This window comes from Belonocnema kinseyi, chromosome 7 (genome assembly GCF_010883055.1).
Source record: "Belonocnema kinseyi isolate 2016_QV_RU_SX_M_011 chromosome 7, B_treatae_v1, whole genome shotgun sequence".
Taxonomy (NCBI): domain Eukaryota; kingdom Metazoa; phylum Arthropoda; class Insecta; order Hymenoptera; family Cynipidae; genus Belonocnema; species Belonocnema kinseyi.
In genome coordinates, this window is record NC_046663.1 from 22,584,698 (window position 1) to 22,609,492 (window position 24,795).

Below are 24,795 nucleotides of genomic sequence, written 5' to 3' on the forward strand. Positions count from 1 at the left end.
GGGGCAGATGTGCCATGAACTGAGTCCAATTCATTTTTTATCTCAAATGGAGTTAAACCCTTTAAATGAAAATGTTTGATTACCGCTCTGAACTCGTTTTTTCCATTTGTCTTAACGAACAATTTTTTTTTTCAATTAGTTATAAAAACACGTAAACTCAGAAGATGTGGACTGTGACTGCACCATATATCTAGTCGGGAGTGGCGCTGACTGAAAACAGATGATTTGGAGCGATTCGCGCGCCATATGTTGGTCATTCTAAGGACTAATTGAACTACCCTCGTATTATAAAAGGAAAAAATCCTTTTGTTTCAGTTTCATCCAGACAATTTTATTTAAAGTTTTTGTAAGTCCCGTTTAAGAATAGGATCGATTCCCTCATTAGATGTTATTTTAACTTTATACTTTTTACCGGGTTTCAACTAATTAGACATTTTTTCTTGATCTTTGAACACCTAAGACCACATTTCGGGATATTCTAACGACTTCCTATACAAACTGTCAACTTGATGTTTTATGACAATTTCTCCCCAAGCTTTTTTGATCTTTCTACTACGCTTCATTATGTTAAAGGCTGATGAGGACATCATTCCAATTCCGAAACGTCAAACAAACTTGTTTAATAAAATGGTCTGGATGACATCCAATCAAAAAAGATTTTCTCCATTTATAATGCCATTGTTGTCTCCCGGACGTAAAAACAAAAAATATTTACGCTCAAAAAATGCTCTCTATGTCTGTAACATACATTTAATTCAATAAGGAAGATTAAGCATGTTGAAATAATTCGATGACTCACCATGAAAACCATGAACCTTGATTACAGGTTGGCGCTCCAGATGTAAGTCAGCTTTTCCAGCCACCGCTCAGCGTGAATGTGAATTTATAATCCTTTCTCCTATTTGATCGTTAACCTGAAGTTTGAACCACTGCACAACCCGTCGCGACGTCGATATTTAACCAGATCGCGTACGATTTCCGTCCAATGTTATACACGATCGAACATAAAATAATTGGTGCGCGATTCGACCTTGTCAGTCACCGTCACCGTCACAATCACCGTCACCGTCACAATCACCGTCACCGTCACCGCGTGGAGAAAGCGAGATGGTTTAAATATATATAGACTAAAATTCCCTAGAAACGAATATTGCCTATGAATTATCTAGCTAATTGCAAGTAACTTATTAATTGGCTAGCGTTAACGACAGGTACTGGCCGCTGTCTACTGGCATCTGATTGGCATACTGGCATGAATACTGGCCCGTTCGGTCGAGGACACCTGCAACAAATAAAAATCATCGTTCAGTCTTCATTGACATATGCTGGATGGATAATTAATTAATCTTAAATTTAAAAGATAACTGTAATCTTATTGCATGATTACCCGTGTGGAAGTAACCCCATTTGGCCCTATTATAAGTCGGGCACTAATCGGGGGCTAGTCGGGTTATTAATTTTGACAAAGTACCCGGTTGGGGACTAATCGGGGACTAATTGGACTTTTTGTTGTCAAAATTTCAGTCGGGGCCTGGTCGGTGGTTGGTCAAGGGCTAGTCGGGCCTTTCTGTTCACTAATGGTTTTTTAAATTCTAAAACACTAGGAATATATTCAACAATAATTTTACAACGTTTTTTGGATAAAACATTTATTAATGTTAAATTCATGGCAAATATACTTAATAAATAAATTTAAGTTAATAATTTTGTACGAAAATCAACTTTTTATAAAAACAACGATCAAAATCTTCAAAAAGACGTAATCTTATTTTTTTGTAGCATTTTTTAGAAATTCGCGAATTTCTAGGAACATTTATAAATACCTTTGTATGGAATTTTAAGAAAATCCATATTGGAAAAGATATTGATTTCAAATCGTAGATTTCAAATTATTTATGTCTTACGGTCCAATCGTAAATCGAAAAAAAATAAATATGAGCCAAAAAAACATGTTCTTCGAAACTCAGATATTTATTTAATAGAAAAAAACTCCTTTTGAAACTTCCTGACGTTTCGGTACGCATGCGTACCTTTTTCAAAGGTTCTTAAACCTAAATAATTATATTAAAGATTAGTAATTTTAGTCTGAACAAATATGATGGATAATTACGTAGATTTAAATACATTGTTACCTGAGTTGATGATAGTTTAAAATAGTCAAACAGATCAATTTTCAGTCAAAAAAAGTAACATTTTAGCCAATTGTTTTAAGAAAATTAATTAAAATTTAGTCATTTTTAGAAGTCTCAAAAAATTTTTTCGAGACTTCAATCGATTACAACTACATTTTTAAAAATTGTACGAGAAAACAAAATTGGCGTAGGTTAGGACGGACGAGCAGAAATTGACAGTTTCAGAAATACATGAAGAATACGTAATGAACGATGATGTAACAGGCAAGTTTCCATTGAAAACCACTGATGTGGAAGCGCGTAATTGAGTTTAAATTTGAAATAAGAAATTTAAAAAATTTTTTTAAAATGGGTATATGTACACATCCATACATATGCATACATATATACATACATATAGCATACATACATATACACATATATACATATAGAGATGATTAATATTAAAAACATTATTTTATAATACTCTGATAAATTTTATTAATATTTAGAATTTCAGTCTGTAAATTAACTGAAATCTTACGATATTTGTTTATAAGAATACTCAATAATACGTCGTTGATAAGTATTTTTTTCTGTAGCTAATATTTTAATACGTTTAAAATCAAAATCAAAGTAATGATTGAAATTCCAAGAATGTTGCGACAAACCTGTGTTAAAATTCCCAACTTGACAATCTCTTTTGTGTTCAGCAATTCTAGTTTTTAATCTCCTGCCAGTTTCACCTATATAAGCTATATAGATTCGGTGAAAAGTCTCCTGAAAGTCATACGACTCTAAATTTGTACAGATGCTTATTTTTAAATTGATCTGAAAGGTTTGCCATATGTAAATAAAGTCTAATCCTTCATTCAGTTGAAATTTGAAAGAGAAAAAGTTTTCGATTAATCAGTGAAGAGCAGTATCCTAATAGTAAACTATTAAGCACGGTACAGTTTAGATTACGCTACCACCTTCATTTGAGTCTTGCGGTTCTGGACTCGTAGCTTTAAAGAAAATCCGCAAGGGCGCGACGTGCCGCCTCTCGCGCAACAGAAATTACGCGCCGAGTGTTTAAGACAGCTGTCCGCACGTAACGAAGCATAATTACCTAGAGCAGAGAATACCGTGACCAACATGGCGGTTCCTTCAGAGTGAAGCTCTTCCATTGTTGCCTTCCAGCTGAAGTTTTTTTTTTTTAATTAATACACCAAAAATTTTGGGGAATGTTAGTTACATAAATTTATGCATTCTTAAGCGTTAACTTTTCAAAAAAGTTTATGGAGATTTCCGTAAATAATAAGTATTTTGAAAAGCTTTTAGGGGATGTTCCACAAATTTTGGGAAGTCTGGTTAATATTCCACCCGAATGTATTATCATATGCCCCCTACTAGTACCCGATCAGGCCCCGACTAGGATAAGTCGGGTCACCTGAATAACCCCCGACTAATCTACCGTGACGCTAGTGGTCTGAGACTAGTCAGATGACCCGACCAGCCCCCGACTTTAAGTGGGATCGAATGGTCGGGAACCAGACTAGTTCCCGATTTGAATTTCTACACGGGTAATGTAAATACTTCGCTGAAACTCTTATTGATTTTGAGAGTCACTTTTCGCTTAAATGTTTTAAGAATAATTTTTGGCTGAACAGCAATGACCATATAAAAATCTAAACGTTGAAATGAATGATAAACAAATAAAATTTATCTAACGAAATTTTTTGCCAAAATTACTGACGACTTAAAAATACATTTTTTGGGAAAATATACCAATTTTTTAATATAGAGTGTGGGGACCGACAGATTTTACAAACGTTACATTTATTTAACCAAATAATTACTCGAACCATTGTGAATTATCGCCGGAAAAACATTCCGATGATTCGATTTCTCGACCACATGTATCCTTCGAAACCATGTCCAAAAAAAGATAACAAAATTTATAATTGTTTGTTAATTTGTTATAGTAAAAAAATGTTTTTAATAATTCATCAAAGAATGATAGTGGTATGAAACTCTGAAAAAAACTAAAAATATTCCCAAATAATTCCCTGATAATGATGTTTCAATAATCAGAATATAGTCCAAGAAAGCTTAAAGTTTGTCAATTTCCACTGACTTTATATTCTGGAAAATCTATTTAATAATCCGTTAAATTAGTATGCGGAATTTCTGAAAATAAAACCAAGAATCTAACCACCAAATTAACACAACCACCATCAAATGTTCCCATTGTAATCTGAGAAAATAAACAAAACAAAATTTTCTCCTGAAAAAGAAAAGAAAAAAAGTTTCCCTTCCTTTCTGAACGAAAATAAAAAGAGGAAAAAAAGGGAAATTTAAGGGGATTTGGTCGACTGTCTTCGCATTTTTCTTTTCTCTTTTTTATTTTCGACCAAAAAGGAAGGGACATTTTTGTTGTTTTTTTTTTTCAAATTGCAAATGGAACATTTTATGGTGGTTGTCCAAATTTGGTCGTTAGATTCTTGATATTATTTTCAGGAATTCTGCACATTAACTTTATTCTTGGACGTTAAATGGGATTTTTAATTTTATTTTGATCTCATTTAAATTTTTTAAATTTGAATCCCTTAAATAATAATGAGATTAGGAAATTGCGGAAAATACCGTGCAATCCCTTTTTATTGAAAATAACTAAAAAATAAACGCCCACAAGGCACCAAAGTTTGTAATTTTTCGGTGGCTGAGAGAATTTCAAGAATTCAGGAAATCAAGAAATTCAGGACATTGTAAATATCCAAGGAATTTACGACATACAGGGATTTCGGAGAATTTCAGGGACTTCTGACAATTCAAGGAATTGAAAGATTTTTCAGGATTTTAGATTTTTTCAAGGAATGGGGGGAAATTTAAAATATTCAGGAAAATCCACAAAACGAGATAATTTCAGGAATTCAGAATATCCTTAAAAATTCAGGAATTCAGAGAATTTTGAATATTGAAGAAACGCATCGTTTTCTAGGAATTTAGGATATTCTAGGAATTCAGAGAATTTAGGAAATTCTAAGATTTAGAGAAATTCAGGGAATTCTTCCCATTGAAAATCTTCAGGATAATTGTGGAATTCGAGGATTTGAGGGAATTCCCCAGCATTTAGACGATTTAGGGAATTTTTTAATGTTCCATGAATTCAGAGAAATCAAAATACTAAAAAGGATTTCATGAAATTCAGAGGCAATCAAAAAATCAGATATTTACAGGATTTCAACGATATCGAAGAATTTCGAGATTTCAAGGAATTCCGAGATGTCTAGGAATTTAAAGAGTTTCATAATATTCAAGGAATTCTGGTTATTGAAGAAATTTAAGGATTTTGGAGAATTCAGATATTTCCATGGATTCAAAAGCATTTAGCGAATTCAAATCAAGAATTAAAAAAATTTCAAGGAATTCAGAGATTTTCAGAAAATTCAAGGAATTTAGAATATTCAAGGTGTTTAGGGAATACAGAATATTCCAGGACTTCAGGAATTTAGAATGTTCAAGAATTGTAAGGAATTCAGAAAAATAAAGGATTTCTGAGATTTTAGGGAATTTTGAATAATATCCTAAATTCCCTGAGTAATTTAAATAATTAAGAATTAACAAGGATTTCAGAAAATTTGAGAAATTTCGAAATTTTTAGGATATCAGGAAAATCAAAATATTCAAGAATTGCAGGGAATTGAGAGATATCAAGGATTTTAGAAAATTCAGGATATTCAGAATAATAAAAAAACCAAGTATTTCAGGCAATTCAGAAATTTCTAGAAATTCCAGAGCATTTAGCGAATTTAAATCAACAATTTCAGAGAATTCCGAGATTTACAGAAAATTCCAAGAATTTACAATATCCAAGGAATTTAGAAAATATAGAATATTCAAGGACTTGAGAAATTTAGAATATTCAAGAATTGTAGAGAATTGAGAGAAATCAAGGATTTGAGAGAATTCAGGATATTCAGAATATTCAAGGAATTCAAAGATTTTAGGAAATTGAAAGATTTCTCGGGATTTCAGATTATTTAGGGAATTCAAGAAAATGAAGTACAAGAAATTCAATAAATACAAAAAATTCAGGAAGTCGGAGGACTTTAAAGAGTTCAGGGAATTTAGGGAATTCATACAAAATTAAATGATTTCGAGGAAATTCGACAAGTCTTTGTTTTACACATTTTTGGGAAATTCAAAATTTCAAAATTCAAAATTTTCAGGGTTTCCATGTATAATTTTAAAAAAGTTCAAGGTCTACTTTTTTTTATTTAGGCGATTAAACTGAAGTTCAAAACTTCAAAATTGAATTCAAAACAATTTTCAATCATATTTTTATCAAAGTGAAAAAAAGTATTCTGTAATCATAACTATATTATTATTTTTGTTATTATTTTAAGAACAATTATAGTCGAACTGTTTATGCGAAGATTAGGATTACATTTGACAACACACTGAAAAAAATGGACAGTTGAGCCAACTTTTTAGTCAGTAAGATATGGTGCCCAACTAACCATTTTCTTTCAGTCTAATAGTAATCTAAAAAAAAACTCAGAACATTGTAACAAAATTAAAATAAAACTTTTAGATCGCAACAAATAATAAAATTGTCTATATATTAAAATTTATCCACATTTGATCAGTTTACGGGTTTTCTTTTCGTTGAATTCTTACATTTTGTCCGATATTTGCCTTTACCCTCAGTTTTCTTTCCCAATTTTAAAATGTATAATTCGCTATAAAATACTTAATTATTAAGACTTTAAAATTGAGACGATTAAAAAAGTTTCAGTCACTTTTTCAAAATTCCATGACTTTTCAAAGATTTTTCGGTCATTTTTTGTATATCCCCTGACTCTTTCAGGTTTATTAAAGTCTTCCAGGTCTTGTAGCAATCCTGATAAAGGTACCAAAATTGCTTACGAATTAATTTCCTTAAATTTGAATGTTTCGCTTGCAGACCGAGTTTCACCACTAAATGGATCGAATTCTGTTCCACATGAGTGTTTCTCGCCCTGTGTGGTAATGCGAGCACAAAAAATATGACTAATTACACCGAATGGATCGAGTCCACCTACATAACGCATATCGGCGCCGCTCGAATGGCCTGGCCATTTCCGTAAAACGCCCCGGGTATGTGTCTCGTGTATTCGGTAAAGTTAACAATGTAGCGAGATCGATCGTGATTAGCGTGTCGTAATCTTAGTAATGGCAAACTTACATGATACTTGCAACCAACAAAAAATCCCCACTTACAGTGGAGGCGCCGCCAAACGCAACCATTTATCGCGACCACCTTTTTTTTACCAAAATAAAAAGCCTCTTATGATCAAGTGCTAACTAATATACTGTTGTAGTTAAAATATTTTCAACATTTTCCGAAAATGTAGTTCAGTTTACTTACAAAGTGTTGTAATCGTTTTGCTATTTAGAGCAATCTAATTTTCTTGGTCGCTAGTGAGAGTCAAGAATAAATAAAGCAATTTTCACCATATATAAGAGAACAGACATAAACAAACCGTTGATCACTTGACAAGTAAGCGAGCTAAACTTTTTCCTATCGGAACAGAGATCTCGTTAATCTAGTTTTTGTCCTCGAGTTTCATGACAATCTGGGACAATATTTTATAGATTATTATCACGTCAATAAGTCTTTTCTATATGCGTATAATGTAATAGTTATTGCATAATATTAAACGAACACGCAGAAAGTTCGCGAAAGTTGTGTAGTGTGTTTATGATTATCTCCTGATCTCTGCAGCAAATTGAAACACCTTCTCAAAAATTTTACCATCCCAACCGAGCTGTAGACCGAAAAATATTTGCAATATCCTCAGAGGAATTTCAAATTCCCACTGATGGGTGAAAAGAATTTCCTTTTTATTTCTGTCTATAATTTAAGGGCATGTGTTACTTATATGAGGAGTCAGTTTCCGCATGTTTGTGTCCAAAATAATAAATATTTCTCGCCTCAACCAAAAATGATTTATTTACTATGAGAAAAAAAATTCTATGGACTCAATAAGCAACTCTATCACCATCGTTCAAAAGCAATTATTACTGATTCAAGTGAATCGTTAACAATATTTCAATATTGACTACTCAGAAAAAAAGTTTGGTTGATTAAACCATATTTTTACTTGTTCTAACGAAGCCTTATGGTACATGGAATATTTATTAGATTCACCATACAATTTCTCTGAATTAATTGTTTTCTTAGCAAAACTCAAATTAGTTTGATTCTGCCAAGTGATATGAAGAAACCTTTTTTTGAGTATACGCAGATGAACTGTTAATGTAGAAAAATGTTTTCCAATGTTAGTCCTAAGTATCGATGATTTTTCAAGAAGAAGGTTAACTTTTCAACAACAAAACGTACTATTTTTAGACCTAACAAATTGATTGACAAAAATTAATAGTAACTTTACAATTATTCATTTTTAACCTCAACTTTAAACAAAATAAATTGCATTTTTAACCAAGTAGTTGCATCTTCGAACTAAAAAGGCGACTTTTATAAAAGACAGTTAAATTTTAACTGTAGAATGACGAATTTGGGTTCCAAGGAGACGGATTTTCAACCAAATAGTTCAATTATAAACTAAAAGCTTAAATTTTTAAAAAATTATTATTTATCAATAAAACAGTTGCGTTTCTTACCAAACTAGGTCAAATTTAAAGCAAAAAGGAGGAATTTTTAACAAAATGGTTGAATTTTCCACCTAAAAGAATGAACTCACAGGCAAGTACTCCAATTTTTTATCAAACAGACGAATTTCAAAGAAAAAAATATGAATTTTCAACAAAACAGTTTAATTTTCGAATGCAGAAGCTACATTTTAAGTCAATAGAATAGTTCAATTTTTAGTTGAAAAATTTATTTCCAGTCAGAATTTCAATTTAAAATGAATGAATTTTAATTTGAAAAATATGAATTCCCAACAAAAAATGTTGCAGTTGATAATTCGACCAAAAAATATTTCATTCAATTAAAGCAAAAAAGAAAGAATTTTTAACTAAAAACGTGGATTCTCAAACTAAAAAGATTAATTACAACCAAAAAAGATGAAATTTTACTAAAAGAGAGAAATTTTTAATAGAAAAAGACGCATGTTCATTAAAACAGTAACATTTTCAACCAGAAAAATAATATTTAACCAAATAGTTAAATTTTATACGGAAATAGTAGATTTTTCATTTTAAAAAAACGAATTTTCAATCAAGCAGTTCAATTTTTAACGCAAAACTATAAATTTTCAACAAAAAATTTGCTTTTTAAACAAATAAAAGATTTAAAAACTAAAAATGATCAATTTTCAACCAAAAATGAAATTTTAACTAAGTGCTTCAACTTTCAAGCAATTAATTGAATTTTTGACAAAAAATATACTTTTCAACAAAAGATTTAATTTTCAAGAAAATAATTAAATGTTCAACCAAATAGTAGAATTTATATCCAAAAGATACGATTTTTGAACTAAAAATAGAACAATAGACTTTCCAATTAAAAACAATGAACTTTTAGGCAAAAATATTTAAATTTTTTATTGAGTTCCATTAATTCAGTGTGCATTGTAGCGAAAAAAACGAGAAAAATTGGAACCAGGAAAAAATGTGAATTATTTTTTTAAAAAGGGAAAAGACTATGAAGTCTGTTATATTCAGGCTCATTTAAACCTTTCATTGCAATAATGGTGCTAGTTAAAAAATGCACTTTCCTTTTTAACGAGTGACGTCAAACATCGGGGAAAGCGAGATACACAAAATCTTAAATTCCACAAATAATATGGCTTTTTTCTTCTAAAATACTTGTGCAGACACTGTCGTTTAAAGCAGGGACAACAAAAGCTTTACATTTAATAACTTTCTATTGCTTTCTTTGAATGAAATGCGGGTGTCCCGCTTTACCCCAAATGTCCCAATTTACCCCACATGTCCCGATTTAACACACATTACCCATTTTCCCCAAGGTACGATAATGCATATTATTCGCAATATAACGCTAAGCGTTCCGCGTGCTTAGTTTCGTAACCGATCAATTAACTGCCAAGCCACAGCATGTAAGACGGGCTTAAGGTGATCTGTTGGAACGGCGATTGTCAGTAGCGGCCCAGTAGTAGATCGATTAGTTAATTGCTGTCCACACCTTCGTTAGATCTCGATTCGGTTGAATTCTCTCTTTCTCTCTCAAGTCGATTAATCGAGTTTAGCTTCGTCGAGTTAGTCAGTAATCCTAATCAGATTCGTCTCAAGATTATTCCTAAGACTCAATGAAACTTCAGTATCAGATGTAGTTGATATTATTGGGCTCTAATATATTTATATTAGAGCCCAATAATTTCTTTAGAAATTGTTATTCTCTCTTAATTTAAATTAATGCCAACATTACAAATTTAATTAGTAGTCAAAAAATTTGGTTATGTCAATCAAATGTTTTGTTATGTCAATCAAATGTTTTGTTAAGTCAACGAAAATTCGATTCAATCAAATTTTCATTTTTATCCAAGAAACCAGTTTTTTCGTTTCAAGAAAATTGTTTTTCCGTGTTCGCATTCGCTGATAATGGTAATACGCTCTCATAAGTTATGAATGGAGCAGTACACGTGCGCGAAGACTGGAACGGTCTGCTCCAGCGAAAGTGACCTGCCCTCGATGTGTGTTTACGCACACCTGTAATCACGCATGCACGCACACGTGGCAAAATATCCTAGATAGCAATTGCTCTCGATACTTATAGATTTTTGAGAAATAAATAAATGAAAAAATAACAATCCTTTAACAAATATAAGGCACTTACTTTATATTAGAAATTATTAACATTCTTTCAAAAGACATGCTGTTAGCAATTAACCTGTAATTACTACCAGTCGGAAGCATTCTTTGAAAATAGCCTGTGGTGAACCAGAAATAATAAAAAATGCAATAAATTATATCAAGAGAAGTATTTGAAGGAGGAAAGTTAACAATCTGGTCTGGAGTTTTAAAGAAGCTCACTTGGTGTGTGTGTGATGTAAAGTACGAGATCGCGATGGTATAATTGCTTATAATCACGGTGCACCTGCAAACGGGGATTGTTTACTGAACGAGACGTGTCATTGACAGCAAAGGAAGTCACAAAACATCGCAAAACATCTAACGAGAAGCAAGCAAATTACCCACAATAAAAGTTGTGAGAACGAAAGGCTATATACAGTAACTATCACTAATTAAAAGCTAATTTACAATAAAAGGAAGACTCGTGACTTGGTCCTATATACAATATTTCTTATGCTCAGCTCTTTAGAATGTTGCAATTCTATTTTTGATCCACGTAGCATACATTTTTCTTAATTAAAACTGCCAGGCACAAGTTACAAAATATATTTCCAAGTTACTCTTGCTGCATAATAGTTCAATGCAATATCATTTTTGTTCAGTACAACTATGACTAAACTTCTTATCTACACAAACAATTCTTATGTGAGTTATGCAAATAATCGTACAGTGGCACTTGAGATAACAATCAACCAACAGATCTGCGTGAGAACTCGATCATTATTATCTTATCTGACCTTCTGTCATTTAACCTTGAAATTTGCAGCATAATGAAAGGCCAATTGTTAGTTCGTCAATATTTAAAAAGCATAATGTAAATGGCTTGTTACGACGATAATGAGACTGATAAAAACACGTTCGGTGTGATTTTGAAGAGTGATCCATAACATCTGAAGGAAGTATCATGCATGAATGATTACTACCGAGTTACAGACGATATGCAATATCATTACCCATACTCTGAAACATAAATATCCCGTACCACTTCATTACCATGCTTTGACTTTGCATACCTTCCCATAATTTAACAATGATAAACAAACAAAATAAAAGGAATTAACCGAAATATGAAAAACCGGTTATTATTATAAATCATTCAAAGAAGGATAACAATGCCCACTCTGACCAAATAAAATATTGTGATTTGTAATACTATAAACCTACATTCTTCTTTTTAGGCATGAGAGCATAAAGCGAAAAAGGTTCGATAACCTTGGAAATCTTGAAATTGTGAGAAAAGAAATCAAGAACTAACGCCTACATAGCAATGACTCGACGTTCAGTCCAGTGAATCGCATACAAATCTAAAGCTGTAGAGAAACATTAATAAACTCTTTCTTCGCGAATAGTCACTGCTTGACATTAATTTGAAACCTGTCCAATTGAGATCTTATCCATTATTTCGAAATACTGTGTTCAACGAGAGCATTTTCCATTCAGCAACAACGTTTGGAGTAGCTCAATATAAGTATAATACCTATACATATAGGTTAGTGCAGGTATATAATTGGCAACGCAATTTTCGCACTTTTACTCTTTTACTTTTACTCTACGCGTTACAATCCTATACTGAACCACATGGCCTATACGGTTTCTGTAACACAGGTGTGCAACTAGAAATAAGTTTTCTGCATTCAACAATATCGTTTTGTTGACTGAATGTGGTTTTGTTAATTTTAAAAAATGGGTTGGTTCAAGAAACTTTTTCGGTTGAATTGACTAAATAATTTGAGAGAGCATTTTACCAAAATAAGTTCGGGCTGGGCAAACATGTATTTTATCAACGTTCATCAGTCATTGTCTAAGCTAATAAAAGAAGATTCCAGCTCAATCACGATTTGGTTTTCAAGAACAACATTTAAGGCTGATCAATAAAGTATGGTGCCAACGTTGATCACCCTTAAGCTTTCCTAATGGAAGAAGACTCCAGTTCAATTACAATTTGGTTTTCAATAAGAACATTTAAGCCTGCTCAAGCAAGTATAGTTTCAATGTTGAACAGTCATTAGCTGACCTAATAGAAGAATACTACAATTTATTTACGATTTGGTTTTCCATAAGAACAGTTAAAGCTGATCAAGTATCGTGTCAACGCTGATCAGCCTTTGGCTCACTTATGACACAATCACCATATTCTGATCAAGGAGTATTCCTAAAGATTTACAACTATCCTACTTTCACTGTAGTCAATAAAATTATCATCAATTGAGAGGAAAGGAAAAAGTTTTACCAATATACTTTGTCTTGTCGGTATTCGCATTTTAGATTTTATGGTATATCTCGCAAAGGAATGTAAATTAATAAGCTAATTTAAGCTGGTTGCAAAACGCACTACTCCTATAGCAAGCATTCTCTGTCCTCGATGCAAATATCCATATGCAGGAAATTTTCTTACCAAATCTCACTTGCATCTTATCTTAACTGATGATATTGAAACCGAGTTTTGATAAAAAAAATTTTGGAAAGAAGGTCAAGAGACAATATTCTTCAGCAATCTATAAACTACATTACAGCCATATAACTGTTTAGCCGTATATTGTTTTAACAGAACATCAACTAATCAATTAATTAATAATTATTAACTTGCAATAAAGATGCAGTTTTTCCACAGAAATCATATGAAAAAATTAGAGAACAAAATACGAGAAAAGGGCGCTTCCAAATCCGAGAAGAAATGCCGCTATCCACTAACCCGATAATACGCTCTACCAAAGACACAAAGAGAAAGAAGAGACGGGACGAAGATGGTATCTTCTTTCAGAGTCACTCGAATCGCGTGACAAGCAGAATCCCAACGAGTGCGTGGGCGCTGAATTCCCCACGAATCACCTGACCTGCTAAATTCGAGTATACATTGATTGTGCATGTAAAGACCGTGAAAGTAGATCTAAAAATCAGTCTGTTAGGGAAAAAAGAAGGTATGAGTTTAAAAAACATCTCACGGTTTGCCTTGAAATGTTTAAAATTAAGTCTACTCTTAATTATATTCACCAGAATGATCTGCTCGTTTTAGAAACTATGTTATAGGCAACGCAAAGACCAAGAAGCTTCTCTTAAAATTCTGGAATCCTGTTTCTCTAGAGAGATGTGGTAAGGACTAGGTGTGGCCCAGCACAGATTTTTTAGTTCCAAGAACTTCTTCTAATCTCAGGAGTGGACGGGCTTCCAATCTCAATTCTTTAGACTCATTAAAGGCTTGGAGATAAATCAATTTCGAGTATAGCAAGTTTTTTCCAGTGTGGGAGTTCATGTCTCGGAAAGTCCTGGTCTTATGAATTCAAGGGTAAATTCAAATAAGGAAATCGAAGAAAACCTCTCCATTAGGTTTATCACGAATATTCATCTTTGCGATGAAGAGAGAAACATTCGACGGACTTATTTTTCCCGAAAGAACAATAGCTTTTCGTGTTCGCTAAAAAAGAACTTCTGAACCCGTAGCAAAAGTTTTATTCCTGCTGAAAAACAGATTATTCTCACGTGCAGTCCGCAGGGTCCCGCATTTGCGCGAGTCGATTGCAACTCGACGTTATTGTGATCGATACCGAAGCAAGACAAACGGACCCGCTTCAGGAATATATTTAAACATTAAACAAACCCATATTAAATTATCATTTATTAAATATTTCGAGATAATATAACCTCATTTCTATAAAATTCCACATTGGGTGCTTGACCTGCAAAATTCTTATTAGGTTAATGAGACTGAGCCACCGATAACTCTGGTGCTAGTCTGGTATAAAGTTAACCCTGTCATTAAGTCGTATTACACGTGTGTAAAAGCACCTCGCAGAAATGGGCGTCCCTTTTCGACGTAATAAATTTTTCTGGCCAACTGAAAAGTATTATAAGTATTCGAGCGTCATTTCGAGGGTCTTAAACTTACCCACCGGAACTCGTCTGAAAATCGCAAATCATTTAATACCTTGTAAGAACACATAAGGCGCAGTCAAAGGTAATTATACTAATATGATCATATCAAATAATGCAATATATAATTTAATATCATATTCCTCGATTGATCGTTTTCGAAATAATACTGTGGCCTCAGATTATTAACGTGCTGAAATAACTCGAATATTGTAATTTAAAAAAAAAAACTGAAATTCCGTATGTCAAGGCGTTGTTACGCATCACAAGTTAATCCTTGTTGGCATAATTGTACTACGCACCGCTCCTAGATAGATAAAGTGATATGACTTAGGCACCGTTTGAGCTCCTTGGGAGGCATAAATAATCCTATTAAACGTGTCATTGACTCTGTCAACAGTCCGACAGACAAGATAAAATCACACCACTGAACAGGTAGGTGGTGTTACAAGAAATACACCTCTACTAACGCTTGCAAAAATTATTTCGATAACTAGTTTTTTTTCAAAGAAGTAACTTGTCAAAACTGATCATAATCTAGAATCTAATCATCTAACGGAGCTTGGACTTAAATCAGAGATAGAAAATACTGTCAATAGTGGAATACATTTTGATGGTGTTTCACGACGAGACAATAATTTCTCGTTCGTCGACTTTTTTCGTTTGGTCTCACCAACTTCTCCCTGTAAAAATAAAGGTCTAACCAACTGTATGTCACGGTCAACTAAAAGTAACATATTCATATTTTCCGCTAAACACAAACAATTATTTTCATTCGCGACATTTATTCTAAGCTTCCTTTAACACAACAGAGCGAAAAATTATAAATTACATGAATTTTGAAACAAATACTTAAACTTTCGACTAAGAAATAATAGTTTTTAACAAAACAGGGAATAGTTCCAACTTTTAGTTGAAAAAAATCATTTTTATCAATGAAAAAAACAAATTTTCAAGAAGATAGTTCAATTTTCAACCCAACTTATGAACTCTTAACTAAAATTATGAATCTTCAACTACAATCGTTGAATTCTAAACTAAAAAAGATAAATTTTCAACTAAAACAGTAAATCTTCAACTGAAATATTGAAATTTTCAGCAATAAAGAATTAATTTTCACTAAAAAAGATAAATTTCGAACCAAAACATAAATAATTAAATTTTAAGTTAAAAAATTAATCTTGAACCAAACCAACCAATTTTTAACTGAAATTATGAAATATTTAATTGGAATTAGTTAAATTTTCAGTTAAGAAATTACTTTCCTAAAAAAAGATTCCACATTAGAAAAATTACTTTTAAAAAATGGTTAAATTTTCAAACTAAGTCATGAATTTCGTACTAAAATGTAAATCTTTAACTGCAATAGTTGAATTTTAAACCAAAAAGATCAATTTTCAACTGAAATGTTGAATCTGTAAATAGAATAATTCAATTTTTGACAGCTAGATGAATTTTTAACCAAGAAGATTAATGTTTACCAAAAAAGATGAATTTTAATTCACCTCGAAAAGATCAAACTGAACGAAAAATTGAATAATTAAATTTTCACTCAAAAAATGAATGTTCAGGGAAAGAGATAAATTTTCATCTAAAATGAAAGAATATTCAACTGAAATAATAGTTGCATTTTTAGTTTAAAAAAAAAGATATAATTTTCAACCGAAAAAGAAAATAATTTTAAACAAAATAGTTAAATTTTTAGCAAAAGATGCCTCTTTATCCAAAGAAAAAACAAGTTTTCTATGAAAAAGCTTATCGTTCGAAAAAAATTAAGATTTAATTAAAATGATAAATGGTCAACAAAAGTTAATTTTCTACATGAGAGTTTAACTTTCAGCCAAGAAATTTTATTTCCGATATACAAGATGAATTTTCAACTAAAATAATAAATATTAAACTGTGATACTTGAACTTTTAACCGAGAAAAAGAAAGTTCAAACATGAAGATTACCTTTCAAAGAAAAAGATACTTTTCTATAAAAAAAATTGAATTTTAACAAAATATGCGGATTCTGAACGAAATAGTTTAATTAAAATTTTCAATTAACAAAGAAAATTTTTTATCTTGGTTTTTTAAAATTAAATTCCTAGCCATTCCTTGTCATCCCGATTAAGTCGCAACCCTGCGTATGATTAATAAAAAAATTAGTTCAAAGACTGTACCACTTTGAAAAGGCGATGCTTTCCATTTAAAAGTTTAAATTTCAAATTAGAAGTTTCCATTCTAAATATGAGAAAGTTTTGAAGGTTCTGGAATTTGTGTTCTTTAATACACTTACAAATAATATAATAATAAAATACGACTTTAATTATCATTATAAAAATAATTAATTTTACGATGCGAATTTGATTTATGTAAAATATTTTTAATAAGTTCATTCATTACTTAAAAATAAATTATTTATAAGCATTTCGCAATTTTTGTCAAATAATTATTTATCTCCTTAGAGACATATCTTAGGTCACAATGTATAAAAATGTAAACTATATAGACATTGTATTTTCATCCTCCAGAATCACATTTAAAAACTAAACTTTTAATTTGTCTCAGATTTACTTCAACGTTTAAAATAAAAAAAAATTGCTCTTGTAATTATTAAAGAAATGTTAAAATTTTTATTTCAGAAATATTTCCTTAAACCTGCGTATATTATTGGTAAATTAATGGAATTATGGGCGACAGATTGAAGTTATCAAAACGAGACAAATGACAAATAGTGGCCGTATGAATTTTAGAAACTATGCTAGACTAGGTTAACAAACACAATAAATATTTTTTTATAATTTATAGTAAACTATTAAGAAGAGTAATTTCTTCTGTGAGAAGACTTAACGGTTCATTTAACTATTTCTGTTCAAAAACTATCGATAAAATCCATTATTCAGGTGCTTAATACGAAATTCATGTCGTTCATTATAATGTTCAAAAACGGGGTTTTGAATCTCTAACATGTATTCCATCTGACACCTGGATAAAATTTCTTCCAGAAGTGTTCAATATTGAACAAAATATTTTGGTTGAAGTTTTTCAAGAAAATTTTAATTTATACTCTAATAAATTTAAATTTTAATAAATTTAAATTAGATTAAAATCCAAATTAAAAATCCTATTTAACGTCCAATAATCTAATTGATGCAAACTCCTGTTTAAAAAAAAAAACAAGAATCCTATACGACCAAATTTGGACCACAACAATGAAACAAAAACAAACAAAACGAACAAAAAAATCCTTTTGTAATCTGAAAATTAAAAAAATAAGATAAAAATATATAATTTTCGTAAAAAAATAAAAAAGAGGAAAGAAAAAATTTAAATAACCTATTCAGAAAAGTGAGCTACATTGGCATACTTTCCCATTCGTATCTAAAAATTCCCTAGCTTTTACAAACATTTAAGGGCATGTGACACAGCTAAATACCTATATTACCGACCACAGTTTTTCAGTTCACTGAACGTTTTTTTGAACCTGTGAACTTTTTTGTAAATAAAATATCGAGCTGAACATTTTTTGAACGTTCGAACTTTTTTTATCCATAAAATATCCGTCTCAAACTTTGAGAAATGCAAGAACCGAAAGAAAACTACTTTTAAGTACAAAGCTTAATAATAAAAGATGTAAAAAAAGATATTTTAACAATCAATTTCAACGGCATCAGCCGGTAACGTTGTACACGAAAATACGAAACCTGGCGGCCACTAGGCTTAGCTCTAGAGGGTTCGTATTTTCGTGTACAACGTTACCGGCTGATGCCGTTGGAATTGATTGTTGAAATATATTTTTTTACATCTTTTATTATTAAGCTTTGTACTTAAACGTAGTTTTCTTTCGGCTCTTGCATTTCACAAAGTTTGAGACCGATATTTTATGTATAAAAAAAGTTCGAACGTTCAAAAATTTTGAGGTTCAGAAAAAAGATGAAATAATTTTTAGTGAAGTTTCTACCAAAATGCAGTACCTAAACGTACTTTATTTCACTCTAATACATTTCCCAAAGTTTCAGCTCGATATTTTACTTACAAAAAAAGTTCTTAGGTTCAAAAAAACATTCAGTGAACTGAAAATGTGAAGTCGGTAATATAGGTATTTAGCTGTGTCACATGCCCTTAAGGTCTTCCGATTTAAGAGGACGTAAAAGAACAACTTGCTGCCTAAATCCTCAGTTTTTAACTGACAGTGTCCTTATGCAAGAAATGAAAATGTGCATACGTGAGTTTGATGGCTACTTCGTACACTCCAGAATCGGATAAATATGCGCATAAAAAATTATACTTAAGGTCCCAGAATCAAGATCTCTCTTCGTGAGTACGAGGACAGAATCAAGTGACCCAAACCTATGAAAAAAGTAGCAACAAAATACTTTTCTTTTTCCTGGCTGTTTCTAATCTTCATCTTACAGATGAGATACAATCTTTTGCAGAGAAACATATAGCGATGTCGTAAAGCCTTATTTTGTAAGTACTTTATTACACGCAAACGGACCTCGTTTGTTTCTCTGTCTCATAAAAAAAAATGAAAGAAAAATGTCAAGTTAATTGTAGAATAAAATGACTTTATTATAGCTCCGCCAAAAGAACATAGGGACACTTTCTTTGACTTCGCACCTCTCGAAGCTGGCCGCGAGATAAAAAATTCCGACAGATTTGACAAGAGAGTTGCACTTAAAGAGGCGACGATAATTCATTCTCAAGTCCTGGGAGAGCAACGGCTAATTAAGCAGTATACAGTCCGGATACCCGCTTAGCATTTCTTTTATGAGAAAAAAATGTATGCTCACTTTTCTTCGGCTAAAATGGTCACAGTTATTACGCAATTTGCATAATAGCTCGCATAAAAGTGTTCTATAAGCTCAAAGTACTTGATGGCTTTAGGAAATCGCTCAAATTACGTGATCAAAGACCAAAAGTGTAAAAAAATATTTTTATGATTTCGAACGTTTTTTAACGATTTTAAGAAATTTTCAAACGTTTAAACGTGTTTAAAAGATTTCTCATTTGGAACAGGGAATTACGTAAATAACTTTAATTCTAAATATAAACAGGGATTTTGTTCAAATTAACTTCTTTGAAATGAGAATTTAAATTGCTTTCTGAAATTCTCTGACCCAAGTAAAATTAGAATTCTTTAGGAAATTCCAAGACAGAATTATATTTATTCGAAACATTCTCGATTATAATTCAAAAATATACTAATTCCCTCTTTCGAACATTTGGAAAATAGAAATTTTAAATGTTGGCGGAAGACGGTGTGCAGGATAATGTAATAAGCACTAGGTTGAAATACACCCAAGATCGATCAAGGTTCGTCGTCTCAGAAGCACTGTCTGATAAATCCTAGCTTGGTGCAAAATAGATTATTAGAAATTAAAATTATTTATTTTTACTGAGAAATAAGTAATTTTTATTAAAAAATAGTTATAATCTACAAAAATAAAGCCAGTTTGATGTACAGTTAGATTGTTTTCTATTTGAAAAAATCAATGCTTCCTAGCGTGTCCAAATTTACATTCAAAATTTGAAAACCCAGTGCACAAGTCTGCAAAATTATAGTAGCACCTTATTAAAATTACAAGCTCTAATATCCATTTAATTAATTTTATTTAATATTTGGTTATAAGATTAAGTTTTATTTTTGAATTTTAATAAACTCTATGTAGGATAATTTATTAAATAATAATTTTAAAAAGTAAACAAAAATAAAATAATTGTGATAAAACTCTGCAAGTTGTGATTATACACAATGTCATACATAAAATATACAGCCTTAAAAATACTTCTTTTACGAAGAAAAGTGAAATTTTCAAAGACAACAATAATTGCACGAGGAGAGAATAATAGAAATAAAAATATTAAAATATCTAGTTTTTTTACAGAATCTCGAAAGATATCAAAGATTTTGATGAAGTTGAATGCTTTTTTTTAGAAATTTAATAAATAACTTCAACTTAATTAATATTAAAGGGATCTTTACTCATTTCTACTTTATTAATGGATGTTTACGATACACAAAGATTTCAATGAATTTTAAGCAATTTTTCAAGAACTTTAGGAAATAAAACACATTTTTTCAAGTGATTTCTTCGTATTCCAAAAGTTTTGAAGGATATAAATAAATTTTTTTTTAATTTTACAGGATTTAGAACATTTAAAGGTATTTTTAACTGAAAAGATTTCAAATGAAATCAAAAAGAGAAATAAATCAAAGAAAAGTAAAGAATTTCAAACGATTTGAAGGAATTTGATATGATAAACCAAGTATTTGAAATTTTTTGGGGATTTTAATTGATTGCAAGCGATTTTTAAAATATCAAGGGAATTCACTAATTATCCTATAACGCTTTTCTATGTCATAATTTTATATAATGGATTTCCTATAATATCAAATTTTTCTAATACCTAATTTATTGTTCAAAATTTAGTAAAATTCGAATATTATTATTAATAATACAGAGTTCAAAGAGAAGCAGGAGCTGCAAAAAGGGAAAATAGCATAATTTTTCACGAAAAATGGAAAAAATAGAGGAAACATTAAACAGTAATTTTTACATGCAGAAAAGAAAAAGCAATGTTTTTGTAAAAACTGTTATATTTTTACGTAATTTTAAATTCTATTTTAATTACATCTGACAGTAGGAAATTTTTGTACCAATCGGATATAGTTATAAGATGTTCAGAGTTGAGATTTTTTTTACATAAATATTATAAAAAACCTTATGAGAGTCCACCGTATGACTATTATTAATTTGTAAAAAAACACATTATTTTCTAGTAGCAACCAGTTTTGCAATAAATCAACTTTTGAACATTTTCGTTTTATGGATTGGAATTTTTATTCAGTAAATTTTCATGTTGAATTCAGAAGTTAGAAATAGAAGAAAATTAAACTTTTTAAAACTTAATATTGAAGATTCTTTAATATTCAATAGTTGGAAAATCAATGGTCAATTTTTTTAGATTTTCAATAATAGAATTTTCTACGGTTAAAAATCCAATTATTAATCTTCTCCAAAAATCATCAGTTAAAAATCGACGTTCAATAGTTAAATATTTTAATTTTAACAATTCAATAATCAATATTGCTCAATTTTTAACAGGTGAAAATTCATTTACCAATTTTCTTCCATTTCTATCAGTTAATAATTCAATTTTTAATCCTCTTCAAATGCGAATAATGTAAGTTTCTACTGTTGTTAATTCAAATTATCAATTTTATAGAATTTCATTCAATCTTCAACAGATGAAAATTCATGGATCAATTTAATACAATTGTTATCATTTAATCATTCGATTTTCAAGTAAATTATTTTAGTTTTAACTGTTGAGAATTCTATTATAAATTTTCTTCGACAGTTGAATATTAAATCTTCAACAGTTGAATTTTGTAGTATTGATAATTATATTATAAAATTTCTGCACTTTTCAACAGCGAAAAATGCAATTTTTTAAATCTTCAACAGTTGAATTTTCAATTTTTTACAATTGAATTCTCAATAATTGAAAATTTAATGCTCAATTTTCTGCAGTTGAATTGTCTACTGTTTTTAATTAAATGATAATTTTTCTTCAATATTAATCAGTTAATAATTCAATTTTGAACACTGAAATTGTCTACTGTTTATAATTGAATTATCAATTTTCTTCAAATTTCAACGGACACAAATTGAATTTTGTCAAATCTTCAACAGTTGAATATTCAATTATCAATTTTATAAATTTTCATCAATTAATAATTCTATTTTAAATTATTTTCTACTTTGAACAGTTGAATTTTCTACTACTGATAATTATTCTTGTGTAAATTTTCTTTAATTTGTAACAGTGGAAATTTTAACTATCAATTTTCTTCTACAGTTGAATATTCAATTTTTAAGAAATTAATTTTTATTTATTGAAAATTTAATAATCAATCGTCTTCAATTTTCAATTCTCTCCTATTGACAACAGTTAAATCTTCTGCTGTTGAAAATTCAATGATCAATTTTCTTTAATTGTCATCACTTAATCATTCAATTTTCAATTCAAATGTTGCAAATGAAAGAAAATTTAAATTTGAATGTAATAAACAAAGCTATCCATCCACCCAAAATCTCGTCAGGTTGTTGGGAAACCATTCACGGCGATATAAATAACTTGAATAAAAAATTAAAATTTTTAAATTAACAATTTTCATACATTTAAAGTCATTATAACAATCTAGATTATCTTCCCTTTTAAGAAAAACCATAATTTATAATTAAATCTTGATAATTTTCCATCCAAAAAATTATTTTAAATTTAAAGTTTCATAAAAATTCTAAATAGTTTAATTCAAAATCGGTCAAGTAAAGACTTGCAAATTCTTGATTCCTAAGATTTAAAAATAAATTTTGAGACGAAAGAGTCACAAATTTTAAACATGAAATTTTTATGCTTTAAAATATAATTAAGATTGCTAATTCTCTTTACTAAATTTTGAGCAAATAAGAGTAAAAATTTTATAATTGAAACTCGAAACCATTTTTCTGTCTGAAATATACCGCGTACTTTTTAAACGGTAAATAACTCAAATCACTTTTTTTTTAAAATGACAAGGCGGATTAGTATGAATACTTAATGATTATAAATCCCTTATGTTAAGTTGACTGTTGTATTCTTGTAACAATGGACTACAATGCGAATTTGAAAGCCAAATTAACACTGAGCCAACTTCGGAGTTTTCATTTTGATGTCAACAATGTGACGTTTTGAAACTAACCTAACTTTGAAAGAAAATGAAGAACAGAGAGAAAGGGAGAAAAATAAACTTACTTTAGTTTTGCTCCCTGGATTCGCCTGGTTGACTTTTTTCGTAGTATTTAATCCTGGTGGGTAAGGTCGTTACCACCGTTTATCGCGAAGATAGCATGCGTACTGTCTCACGTCATCGAGATAAACTGACACTAGACACTGCACCACGAACACAATTCAAAGTTCCCACAGTTTATTGCACTCTTAAAAATACCGTCTCACAGTTTTCGCGATTGTCACTCGACCCGAACGAAAGCAAAACTAAGATGAAAAAAGTAATTCGGAACAAATCAAGCAACTTTAATCAAAATTGTCTTGTTATTTTCCTTCAATGCTCCACTTCAAAGATCAAAGAATCTTACCCCCAAAATGTTCCACAACTTGAACTCCACTTGAAAACCACGTCACAAAAATCACGTTAAAGGAAAATAGACATAAACACATCACTATGTTTACAAATGCGTCGGCACTTTCCCCGGATTTTGTCGTTCTCGTTCCGACGATTTTTCGCAAAATTATCTTCTTATAAAAATCCTAATTTCCCGGATAATTTGTCAAGAACGAATGGGACGAAGGTATAGACAATTGAGCTCGGTAATTTCCCAGCCTCGTATGAAGAGTAAATCAAAATCCAGGGAGGCAAATTCCGTCCATGGCCGTTGGCAATTTCGGAATTTAGAAATTTTGAAAAAGACCGTCGAGATATGCCGGACCAGAAGGCCGAGGAAACGGAACTGCCGAATTCGATCAGCTGATCAGCAGTGAGGTTGACGCTGATATTTTTCTATCACTAATCGAGCGAAACTAAAAGCATCGAAAAAAATAAATAAGCGGGAAAATAAGTGAGGGTTTCGTCCTTTCGTCCATAAAAGACGCGAATCGCGAAACACAGCGAAACAAACACAGCGATTATGAGAGTGGCGAAGGTCGCACGTGACTTGTCACTCGACACGATGACAACCGAGGGAGACTGTTGAGAGAATGTACATAGCAAGAAGACTATGTGAGCGACATGTTGCTCGCCTGCCAGCCGGGCGCGCACTGACTATCTGACTCCTCGCTCGCTACTCGCTCGCTTCTCGATCCAACTCGACCGCCTTCGTTTGCGTTCGTTCGCTCGGCCGTACCTCCCTCAATATACACCTCTACTACTGATTCCGGGGAATCCTTTTCTAAAATATAGGTGTGTCGCGAAAATCTCGAAAGTATTCTTGTCGCTTTGAGATCATCGATAAACTTCGTTAC

The 24,795-nt window shown here is 30.9% G+C and overlaps 1 protein-coding gene across 2 annotated transcripts in view; it reads right to left on the reverse strand.

The window, feature by feature from the left end:
* LOC117176937 (Krueppel-like factor 3) overlaps positions 1-24,561 on the reverse strand; it is a 766,707-nt gene extending 742,146 nt beyond the window's left edge. For both annotated transcript variants that reach the window (XM_033367339.1, XM_033367338.1), the window contains exons 1-2: positions 23,572-24,561; positions 800-1,282 (exon numbers count right to left, since the gene is read on the reverse strand). In XM_033367339.1, the coding sequence (XP_033223230.1) occupies positions 800-811 (12 nt within the window). In that variant the 5' untranslated portion in view covers positions 812-1,282; positions 23,572-24,561. The remainder of the gene's footprint in view (positions 1-799; positions 1,283-23,571) is intronic.
* Between the last annotated feature and the right edge of the window lie 234 nt (positions 24,562-24,795).